The sequence below is a fragment of the Patiria miniata genome, unplaced genomic scaffold (genome assembly GCF_015706575.1).
Source record: "Patiria miniata isolate m_02_andy unplaced genomic scaffold, ASM1570657v1 HiC_scaffold_23, whole genome shotgun sequence".
NCBI lineage: Eukaryota > Metazoa > Echinodermata > Asteroidea > Valvatida > Asterinidae > Patiria > Patiria miniata.
Window position 1 is genome coordinate 5,458,673 of NW_024037062.1, and position 12,669 is coordinate 5,471,341.

General features: G+C 38.9%; 1 protein-coding gene across 6 annotated transcripts in view; it reads left to right on the plus strand.

Moving 5' to 3' along the window:
- LOC119731248 (rap guanine nucleotide exchange factor 2-like) overlaps positions 1 to 12,669 on the plus strand; it is an 81,199-nt gene that overhangs the window by 27,642 nt on the left and 40,888 nt on the right. For all 6 annotated transcript variants that reach the window (XM_038204336.1, XM_038204339.1, XM_038204337.1 and 3 more), the window contains exon 6: positions 10,850 to 11,020. In XM_038204336.1, coding sequence (XP_038060264.1) covers positions 10,850 to 11,020 — 171 coding nt within the window. The remainder of the gene's footprint in view (positions 1 to 10,849; positions 11,021 to 12,669) is intronic.

The window sequence follows — 12,669 nt, forward strand, 5'->3', positions numbered from 1 at the left end:
CTTTCGGTCTGATGACGTAATGATTCTGAAACCGTGCAAATATTTGTGGTTGTCTAAAGCATATCCAGGGGCAATTTTGTAAAACTTTGATGAATGGTTTTTAAATTAAAAAGTTTAACTGTCTTTGATGTGCCACTATAGGGCGCCCCATTTGGGTGATGATGTTCATCATGGTGTTTCTTGTGTTTGGCATTCATCACTAAACACTTCCATAATTTATATGTCTGTAGTAAAATGCTTCCATTTTCAAGTTATATTAAATTTTTATTGCACTTCCGGTGTAACGTGAATATCCGACTCCATGAAATGTGGACTCATTGGTAGTATTGCGCATGCCTACATGTAAGTATGATGATATGCTATTTTTAGGATCATTATGGGAGAGTGACCTTTGATGAGTGAGGGATTAACCAATAATAGGGAAAAGGGGTCCGATTTTCATAGGAGTCGGATTTTCATATGACACCGGTAACACCAGAAGTGAAGGTCAAGCGGTTTTGTGCCCCAAAATTAAAACTGCTGCTTAAGGCACTGTCGAACACCTCACGAAAAACAAACACAATACTCTATTTAGTTCAAAAGATATACATTTTGTACACTGTTGTTCAAACTATTTTGTAAAATTCTGCCTTACAATGGCTTGTACATACCGGATGACGTCATGATGACGTCACAAAATCTTTAACTTTAAATCTTTAACATCTTTGGATGGTATCCAAGTTCATACCAGGTTTTATTATGACCATGTCAACCGTTAGAAGAAAATGTTGGTTTGTTTTGACTTGAGGCTCATTTCTATATTTTGAATTCACCTAATTTTGACCTTCTGGTAGCCTCGGAAGGAAAGGTCAGATGATGGTGACTTTGGAAATCAAAATGTTTATCATGGTACATTTTGTACTGTTCATCAGATCACAAAAAATTACAATGATCACACATTTCAATCATGAGTTTTACATGTACCGGTAAATGACAGAAAAAGGTCTTTTTGGACAATAATCACTTGTAATTTGATACCTGATGAAGTCATCATGTCGTCGGAGTACCAATGTAATACATTGTATGCACCAGTCGGGATCAGGGCCAGTGTTGTAGTACTTGTACTTGTACTACTCGAGTACTTTTTTTGGAGTACTCGTACTCGTACTCGAATGTCAAAGTACTCGTACTCGAAATTACGGTACTCGTACTCGGGCAGCAGAGTACATGTACTCGTACTCGGGCAGCAAAGTACTCGTACTCAACATGTCGAAATTGTACTCAATCATTAAAGTACTCGTACTCGAATAATACTTGGGGGGGGGGGGGGAAATGATATAGCTTGACTTACCATGGCCTTATTTTATCGATACTTTCAGTTTGAAATGGTTGATTGGCTTGTGGAGAAATCAAGATTTCCTGATTTTCCTCTGTGCACGTCCCGACAAACACATTTAACAGCTAGCCGTGAGTGGGTCTGTATATCGGTCTGACTGGGCTGGGCCAATTACGCGACAATGAATCATTTGCTGTATGGCCGTATTCGGAAATGCAAGTACTCGTACTCGTACTCGTACTTGTACTCGTACTCGGAAGTACTCGTACTCGTTTTGGAAGTACAAGTACTCGTATTCGGAGACCCGTTCTTGTACTCGGAGACCCGTTCTTGTACTCAGAGGTACAAGTACTCGTACTCGGCAGCCTATGTACTCGGCAGTACTCGGTACTCGGAAAAAAGTACTGGACTACAACACTGATTTGACCCTGATTCAGGGTCGATATATGTTTAAAGTTACAAGTTCATACCATAAACTGTTTAGGAGAAAACACACGGAGAATTACACGTATTGTCCAGAAAAAAGTAGGAAATTTTATTGTGGCCCTGAAACATTGCGCCTTTGGAGAGCACTTCTTGATGCTGGAAACGTGTATAAGAACCCCCCCCCCCCCCCCAAGCTGCGGTGTTGGATGTAAACAAACAGGGTTATATTTCTCCAAAGATCAAAAACATGCATTACATTCATTACAAACATGTTGTTGTTAGCTGTTGACATGTACAGATCACTCTAAAAAGATGTAAATCTTTGTAATCGATGAAAGTTGCCATGGATACAAATGAGGTCATTGCAACAAATTGATTAAACAAACACAGACAGCAAAAACCAAGGGCCCCCCCCCCAAAAAAAACTCTTGTGAATTCCAGGAGTTCATTCTGTCATGAGATGAAATATATGTTAGCAATCAAACAGTTTGAAAAGTCAATAATGAATTGCAAATTATATGATGAATACTTTCTGCTGAAGCCTTATTACATTCAAGAGAAATTACAAGCCAAAAAGTGCAGGGAATTATCCATGGGTAACCATGCACGCATGTTCTGTGCACTTGTACTCTACATATATTATGTCATTTACTCAAATATTAGTTGTTTAGTACTGTACAATTTAGGTCAGACATTTTCATCTATTGTTGATCCATCCTTCTTATTCCTCCATGATCCGCCACAGCTCAAATTACCAACCAGCAACTTTTTGCCAATTACTATTGATAAGTAAATTCCAAATTGCTGCATAAGTGTGCATGCATGTGTGTGCTTACACGTACATGTACACGTACATTGTACATGTAGCATGCCTTGTAACGTCATCAGAGTTTTTGTGAGAAAATTATCTTGACATTGCCACTATTTCTTTTCGTTCATACTGGTACCGGTATGTCACTGCAAATATGGCCTAGCATCCTTCAAGCTCAAGGTTTACTTGTAGTTCATTTTTCGGTTCATCAATGGCATTGCGGATGCCTCATTATGATGAAGTTCTGGGGAGCTAACACACTTTTTATGTTGGTAGAATAGAGCCTCCTCTTCCCCTCCTCGTCCCACCCCCAAAGTGAATGGTCACGCTGATCCACGTGTCAGAAATACATATGTTGTTATGTGTGATTTTAAAGGGAGTATGTACATCATTTGCTTTTGCTGTAATTTTCAGAAATGGATGGAATTGGGGGGTTGGAAATATATAGCAAATATAGTTACACTGACTTTTTTGAGGTTTTGGGTTCGAAAATGCTATAAAAACCAAGAAAAACAATCATTTTTCTGTAGTCTGGTTCCCTGACTCCATTTAAGAAGAAACAGAGCAGTTTACATATATTGGGGAATTGTAAGGTCAGGGAACCAGTCTAGCTTGCTTGTATCCGTTCATAGGTGTGTAATCGATTGCAAACAAGTGCGATGGTCAACTGGGGCCAGTATTTGAAAAAAAGCCAGTTTTTTCCAACGCTGATCGGCCGATCAGCGTTGGAAATTGATACAAAAATACCACTTTTCTTGAAAATGATAGTATACCAGGTGCCATGATTTTACAGGATGCTTTACACTGTCATTCACTAACAGTCCAGCAAGGTATTTCAACATGATTTGGTAGTTTTATTTTTTGATGTTTGCAAATGTTGTATTTTCCCTTTAAGTGAGAAAAACATGTGCTGTACCGGGTACAAAAATTGTATGGTATTAAGTCCATGAATGTATTAAATATGTGTATGCTCAGTGTCAGTAGTGAGTATGCACGGACATACATGCACATGTACCCGGTACCTACTGTAGACATTGCTTTGTATTAGTGGAAAAAAACTCATTTCACTTGCACCGTGAACACTATTTTAACCCAACTCTATTATCATGATTTCCTTGAGTGTTCCCCTTCATTTTGCGACTGATAATACCCAAAAATTCCTCTACATGTAAACCTGTTTTCCAGAGAGGGGGAAACCTACATGTACATGTACGTGTACATGTACTAGTAGTGTGGACGTGTGCAAGTCCACAGAACGTTCACACTTCCTGCACCTTGTGGAATGTGGACCTCTTTAGTTCACAGGACCACAAAGAGTATGCAAGGTTAGAACAAGTGTAATTTGATTCCTTGATTATAATTAAAAAACCTCTTTCCACACAGCTTAGGTGTACAAGTACATGTACAGGTACCTGGTAGGAACCACACAAAAATTGACAAGAACCTTTTTTGTACATTCCAGTGAAACTCAAATAGAGACTTGTGCCATGTGACGTACATGTATATTTTAATGTACAATAGTACAGTGTGCCAAGAAAAATGAAGCACATTATTTAGAATTGATGACGTACATGTAGGCCCCTGTGAGTGCCCAGCATCCTTCATTTATTAAGACGTCCATATGTACACATGCACATTAACAGTTGCTAACAGATACAATTACTTATATTAGTGTGTACATAGATGTATACACGTATCTGAAAAAGGTCCATAGTAATAAAAGTATGTTGTTAAAATTCAACTTTCTCATGCACTTTGTGCCCACAAGTACTGCGTGCATGCAAGCTCCTCTTTTTGGTCATTGAGACCGATACCTTGGAGATCCATACGTACATGTTTTCACTTCAGGACTGTTGACGTCAGCGATGGTGTCTATATCCAAACCAATCACTTATAGGTATCTACCTGTAAGCTACATTGTCATTTAGTTACAAGCAGAGGTACATGTATATGCACCCAGATTCGGACTTCAAGAAAAAGGGTTAAATCAGAAAGGATTGCTTGTCCAGTTTTTGAAAGTCCCATTCATGCCATTGGAACATAGCTTCATGCATGGAATCCCTTACAAGTTGCAACAATTGACATTACAAATGTACATATGTGTTTCTTCAGATTAAGACATGTGTATGGCTAGAGCTGAAAGTGAGCCCTCGGGTTCGGTTTGGGTTTGGTTTGGCACATTTTTTCTGAACATTGCTTCGGTTCGAGTTTGACAGCAAATTAGAACGTCAAACTCAAAACTAGTTGCTGTGGTAGTATACCTGTTAGTCGTCTTTGTGCGTAATAAACCGCTTTTTAGGAGCCCTTTGTAGGACCAGAATTGAAAAAAGAATCATATATTTTTTTTACGTACTTGAAGTACAAAATGTTTCCCAGAGTTGAGTTGTGTACGTGAAAAACACGTCCATATTGCCCATTTTGTCATACTAAAAATGCATCTCAACAACATTTTGTCACCAAAAACCATCAGAAAATTACCCCTTTTTTATTTCCTGTAAAGTTCACATTGATGTGGTTGATTGAGAGTGCATTAGGGGCTGACCCCACCCCCCTTAGATCCGCTACTGCTCAGGAAGCATTGTCAAAGCCAAGTTTTTGTTCTGACTTTGGTACGACGTCAACAATGAATATTTGGCTGCCTCTAAGATATCTTGCTTAGCACATCTACTATATACTGGTTCCCATCAAATGCAAATGATAAACTGGAATGGTATAAGGACCAGGAACCAGCTAACTCGGCAATCGCATACACCGTGAAATATGTCAAGCAAACATTTTTTTTAAACAATCTAAAAGTGAAGATTACAGCTAGTACTGTCACAAAACTGAAAGTTTCCTTTTGTGTGTACATGTATGTATTTTTTGTCTGTATATTTTATGTACAATTTCTGATTATTTTGATTGCACTATTAAAAATATGAAGCGCTAGAAATTGTGTTTCCGAACATCCAAACATAGTTTGGTTTGGTCCGGTTCGGTTTGGAGTGCTACAATGTACATGTATGTTCAGTGAATTTCAGTTTGGTTCGGCGGTTGGGCTGCAGCACAGTATTATCTGGATCCACTTGTAAGATCTTACATGTCTTAAGCCTATTTTGGACACTGCTTGCATATCAAGAGCTCTCTGTTACATGTACTTGTGTAGCAATGCAGGTTGTCAGTGCCAATATGTTCTTTGATAAATTTTTAACAAGCTAACAGGCAGGAAAGTGGGATATTTAATGTACATGAAGCAAAATAGATTCTCTGCCATTGTGGCACCAAACTGTCCAGTGTCTCTTAGACCCATTCAGTTTGAGCAAACTTGTATATTTTGCGTAACATGTTTAAATTAAGCAGTATACATCATGTACATGTTGTAAATCAACATGCCTGTGTAACCCAAATGAAATGCTTCTCAATCTGATACCACGCTCCTCGCCAAGTATGAAATTCTTCACTCTTCACAGGTGTCCAAGGATCATGGATTTTACTTTTCAAGCTTCGCTGGACTTTCAACTCCCTTATATCATCTACATGTTCACTCCAAACTGTTTCCCTGTGATTGCTAATCCAATTAGATTTGTGTGTAGAGAGAGAGAGAGAAGAGACAGTAGAAGGACCATAGTGTTTGGGATTTGTGTTTGCTGTGTGCATGCAAAAATGTCAACAGGAGCAACATCTATTACCATTAGATATTGTATTCAATTCTGTGTGTTCCTTAAAGGTGAGTCCACGTGGAGTGTTTTATTGCACACTCAGTATTGAGCATTATCTAGGTCAAAAGAGATAAGCGTGGGTGTTACAACCTCACTGCCTGGGATTAAGAATGGATCCTTGATAAAAGTGCCTAGGTGCAGCCGTGTGGTTGCGAGGGGTGATTTCTATTTTTAAAATTGGATTGATTCACGCAGGGTTTGAAGAATTTTAGGGGAAACATGTTTTTTGTTCTCTCTTAAAATCTCTTTTTTTTTCAGAGTAATTTGTACTTTCAGACAATCTCAGCTCATAACATGATAGTAAAATTCTTTTTATAATTTTACCTGATGGAGGAAGCTGAAAATTCGTGTAAACATTCCTTGTGTCTGGAATTATGCAGACATTGGATTTAGAAGGGTAAATATGTCCGTGGGCGACGTGTTTACCGAAAATAAACTGCAGATCTACGCTTTCATCAAAAACATTTTCAGTATGAACTGAAAAAAATGAGCACGAGTCAAAAACTCACTTTTTTCAACCCAGATTTTCACTACCAAGGAGTGATTAAAATCATAGGTGTTGTGTGTAAAGTTTGTTCCTTGAACCTTACTCTTTTATGTGATGTAAAAATGAAGTCCTTACGTGCAAATATAAGAAAGTTATGCCTTTTGTTCATCTGGTCCCAATTATCAAACTGCAAGCCATTTCACCACATGACCAAATGGCACTCCATACCTCAAATTGTGCGTGGATACTTCTGAAGCACTTTTCTCGTTTTTTTGTAATGGTAACACTATGAATAAACCACACCAATAGAAAGATCCGAAAATACTCTTTCAGCTGGTGTATAGTTGATGTATGGGCGGCCAAACATATCAACATGCCGCCTTTCTGAAAAGTAGTGAATATATCTGTGTTGAGGGTGTTTTGTGTGTGGTTTCCTGGTCGACTAAAGTCGCCCATGGTAAGGAAAGGGATAAAATCTCTTTTTTTTCAGAGTAATTTGTACTTTCAGACAATCTCAGCTCATAACATGATAGTAAAATTCTTTTTAAAATTTTACCTGATGGAGGAAGCTGAAAATTCGTGTAAACATTCCTTGTGTCTGGAATTATGCAGACATTGGATTTAGAAGGGTAAATATGTCCGTGGGCGACGTGTTTACCGAAAATAAACTGCAGATCTACGCTTTCATCAAAAACATTTTCAGTATGAACTCCCTGTGTGAAGACTTACACGTGCATGCAACACAGTACTATGCCATGTATGCGGCTGGCCACGTGTGGGGTGTGCATACACGCGTGTTCATACCGGTACTTCACATGACATGTTTCGTACTGAGGATGTTTTCAACGAAAGTGTGAATCTGCAGTTTATTTTTAGTAAACACGTCTGCGTATGCATAATTCTGGACACAAGGAATATATAAATGGAATCTCAGCTTCCTCCATCAGGTAATAATATAAAAAAAAATTGTAGAATTTTTTTCGCTATGGTAGCAGAAGTTCATACCCTGGACTCCGTCGCGTGTGCACAACGGAGTCCAACCTGGGCTTAGTTAAAGGCAACATACATAATATGTACATCTTTATAGTTTTTGAAAACGAATGTTGTTGGTGATTATTCAGGGCAGCCAACTTTGAGTAAGAGCTGAGAGTGATAATTTGGCGATGATCAGAATTAAGCATGCTAATGTGAGCGCAAATCGCAAAGTCCTAGCGGCGTGTGTTTGGGGCCTGCTTAAGGGCCCCGAAAAATGTTGGATTCTAGACGCTCTGTGGTGCGATCTGAGGTAATTTCTGACCACTTTAACCATTTTTTTTAGCAGCAGATCATCATTTAAACATCATTTTTGAGTTTTATTTCTTTCTTTTTTTGCGTGAGACATCCAGTGTGCGCGTGAGAGCATGAGTGGTGAGAAGAACCTGCAATGCGTGCGTCTCACGCTCAATGCGTGAGTCTCACGCACAATGCGTGCATCTCACGCTCAATGCGTGAGTCTCACGCTCAATGCGTGCATCTCACGCTCAATGCGTGAGTCTCACGCTCAATGCGTGAGTCTCACGCACAATACGTGCGTCTCACGCTCAATGCGTGAGTCTCACGCTCAATGCGTGAGTCTCACGCTCACTGCGTGAGTCTCACGCTCAATGCGTGAGTCTCACGCTAAATGCGTGAGAGTCTCACGCTCAATGCGTGAGAGTCTCACGCTCAATGCGTGAGAGTCTCACGCTCAATGCGTGAGTCTAACGCTCAATGCCTGAGAGTTGGCAGCCCTGGATTAGGCCAAAAAAAATAATAGTTCTGCTTCCGGTTTCCCTACCTACCCTATTCTGACAGCCCCTACCCTAATTGTTTTATTGGAAAAATAAGGAAAAATTACCAAAAACCATCAATTTCTACCTTTTGCCCTTGACTACACGCAGATGCTTCCATATGATTGTACACAAAAAAAATTGGCCAAAAAAAAATAATTTCCCTACCTACCTACCCTATTTTCGAATGCCATGTAATCGGAAGCAGAACTATTTTTTGTGTGGCCTTATTAAGAGAAGTAGTTGATGATAAAAAGTAACCAAGCAAATAAAACAAAACAAAACCACTCTCTCCCAAAAACCACCACCACACCAAAGGGTTGGAAATTGTGGCATACATGTACCTTGTTTATGTGTTTTTTAGCTGCGGTAAATGTACAGATTTTATATTATGAGTTACAGTGTACATGTACATGTACCGGTAAAATAGGTCATATATATCCAGAATTTGCCCAATGCTTATATTTTGATGGTTTTAGAGGTTTTGCAATACACGTATGTTGACAAATTTTACTCTACATCCATGCAGCCTTTAATCCAAACAGGCAGGACTTCAGTTTGGTTGGAGTGCTTGTAAAAAGATGTGCTGTTGTGTTTCTTTGTTGTTGGATTCAGGAATCACTTGTACAGGAACACAAATGGCATAAACACGTAAAATTCAAAATGACATCAAGCCCCTTTGTCAAGGAATAGTACCGGTAGCTGGGTTCTGCCTTCCTCAATCCAGCTAGGTCCTGTGGTACTTTGCAATAGATGTTGAATTATCAAGGAGTGGCTGAGAGGTTAAGGCACTCAGTACAGCATCATGCACTGAAAGTCACTAGTTGAAGGCTCATGCCTCACATATTGTCACTTTTTGGGGGCGTTATTTGTCTCACTCGTTCAATTCAGTTTAATTTGGCTGACATTTCTTTGGACCTGTGGAGCAGGAATGCTACCCTTTGAGGTATCTGATGTCATGCACAGAACCACACGCAGGGCTTCTGTGTCACACAGCAGTTGCTATGGAAACTAATTTGATTACTGCGTGGGGGAAGTGTCATCATGTTACAAGAGTTATTATATGGACTGAACTTCTAACCCTCACATTCTACATTGTATCTATAGGTCCAGAAGAAAATAACTTTCCTGAGATTTAGCATTCGTGGCATCAACATATGTTTTGTGTATTTTGTAAAATGTAGGCCTACATGTACCGGGTACCGGGTACATGTATAGTTTGAACATTAAATTAACTGGTTTTCAGAGTGCCAGCCTAGTGTTCTCATACGTATCTGGCCGACTGACTGACCGACCGACTGATCGACCGACCGACCGACCGACCGACCGACCCACTCAATCCTGCCCATTGTGTAGACCAGACATTAAATGACTTCCAGTGAATAGCCATTCTTAATCGATTGAATTGAATTGTGTGTCCTCTGGGACCAGCTTTATCAGGCTTTCCATGTAATTTTTCTCTAAACAAAAACATTCTGGTCATTTTCATAAAAACGGTCAAATTTGAGGTTTTCGTCTAAACATTGTATTTACTCCCTGACAACTACCGGTATAAATTCAGATAGTGCTAGTGCAGTGTAGGGAGTAACACTCTAGGCAGAGCATTATTAATGTGTAAGATGAAACGTGCAAATAAAAATCATACATACTGGTAAATTGCCTCGTTGCATGTTCAACCTTCACTCCAACTGCCAACTTTCCACCCACCCGACAGTCTAACCCTGATTCAATCCAGTGCCCGAGTTTACAGTATTCGTCCTGGAATTATTTAGCAGAAAAACCTTGAAAAGTAGGTTTTGATGGAAGTTTTAATGTACATGGAGGAAATGTAATGAAAAGATGTACTGTCCATGCTTTGGTGATATATTCCAGTAGCTTCTGTGGTGTGGTGTCCACTTTTTGGACATTCTCTGGAAATTGGGGGAGCGATACAAGCTCAGGTTAGCCCATACTAGGGTACATGTATATTCCACTGCCAAACTTGGAGCTGTCAGATCCAAGCCAATGAATTGAAGAGCTTTGAATCATTTACTATCACTATAAATCAATCTTGTTAATTGCTGCAAGCACATATCACTACGGTCTTATCCACAGTTGTGTAGTTTTTTAGTTTAGTACCTCATTCAAAAGTAAATAATATTTGTTTTTGAAGAAAAAGAGGAATTAAAAAACAATTAAAACACAGCATGTGCAATGTGTCTTTACTTAAATTTCTTCAACTTTTTTGGCACTATCCACAGTAAAACCTGATAACGTTGTCTTGCTCATTGTTCCCATTTCTCACTCTTCCCTTTTCTTTGTCAGATTGACTACCCTGATGCCCATCTCATGAAGCCTGGCCAGCGCCAGTCCTATACCCCCACTAACCTAGAACGACTCATGGCCCTAGAACAGGAAGAGGTACAGGTGCCCGCTGTACGAGGGCGCTCTTTCAGTGAGGATCGTTCCATTTCATTCAGCAGTGACAGTAATGTGGTAAGTGTTACAAGTTACATTTGATATTCTGTATCATATACTGTTAGACCCAACTGACATGCAGTGTGGCCAGTTATATTAACAGCTCAACAGAATTGCTTGTCTTTGCCAAACCAGGTTTCAGTAGCATTCACAGTGTTGTGTGTGATGCTTAATGCTCTTCATCATGACAGGTATGGGGTGATAGCATGGAGCAACCAGTACCAAGACTTGTGCTTAGCACAGAAAGGATTTACTGTGCAAAAATAGCTTACCGCAAATTATGTCAAGTGATTTTGGTTGACCAGTGCACTGGTTGTTTTTTTTTGCTGCTCCATAAAATATACTTCAGCTGAGTTTTGCCAAGGAGATGAATTGCTAATGAGCAAATAAAGAGGCCAGACTGACAGACAATTCCAAGTAGAGTTTAGTCCATAATTTGGACAGGGACTTTAATCGCGAATGTAGTGGGCAATTCGCTTACCAGTGATTCCGGTTGGTGGAGAAGATTGATGTATTCTGATACGATTATTATGCTGCCAAATAAAATGTTGATTGTACATAAAAATTAAATGCAACTATGTGTAAGAGAAAATAACGGTATTATGTTTAGTGACCATTTCGATGAAAAATGATCTCGTTATTAGCTATTTAAAAAAAAAAAAAATTATTTGCTTTGTTTATTATTGTTATTTTTTTATATTAAAAAAAAAATTGTTTTTGGCAAAATAATGCAATCGATTCCGGCTGGAATCGTGATTCTATATGGCAAAGGAATCAATTTCAAAAATACTGGATTTGCCTAAGCCTAGGATTTGCCTAAGCCTAGCCTGTAGTCAATATCTAATCATCAGTTTACAATGTAAGTTTTTCTTATTCAAAGAAGATTTTTTTTTCTACAAAGTATTTCTTAATGTATGTAAATATTTCTTTTGCTTAAAGGTAGAGTCCATCATTTGTAATTTGTGCATTTTGTTCGTTTGAAGCAACAAAAAAGTTCAAAATCTAATGAAGGATACTGAGCAACTAACCTGATGAAGTTTCAGCTAAGCTTCAGCTGTACATTCTGAGAAAAACAGCATTCTAAGATCTCAATTTCAAATCAAAAGTTGCTGAATCATGTTTTTGAATTGTTTTGAATTGCAACTATACGCGACGTCGCGCACTGATCCGACGAATTATAACAACCGCGCGCGCGTGTGCGTCGTTCGAATACTTGTGCGCGCTGCGCTGAATAACAAAACGAACTACTATTTAAATTTTCCTACGGTGCTTCTTAAGAATCACCGTTGGAAATGCCTTCTTTCGTTGATTACATGTACTTCAAAATGACAGCTTCCCAGAAAGAATAATTTCACAGGGAGTTTAGTCTCCTTACTATCTTTCAACCAAGTTAGTTTTTCAACAATAATTACGCCAGTTACTTTTCGGATGGCTGCAAATGATGGACTGTACCTTTAACCTCTTCATATTAAATAGCAGAAGTACATACATGTGCACTGTTCCTGAAGCAAGATATATTAAGTCTGAAATTGTTAGCATGCTTCTCTTTTAACATCTTTGTTGATATGGGTGGCCAAATCTTTGACTTTAATATTCATGTATCTGTCTTTCTTACGATATTTCAGCATGAATAAAAGTGGTGTGGTAGCTTTGCATAGGAAATTGTG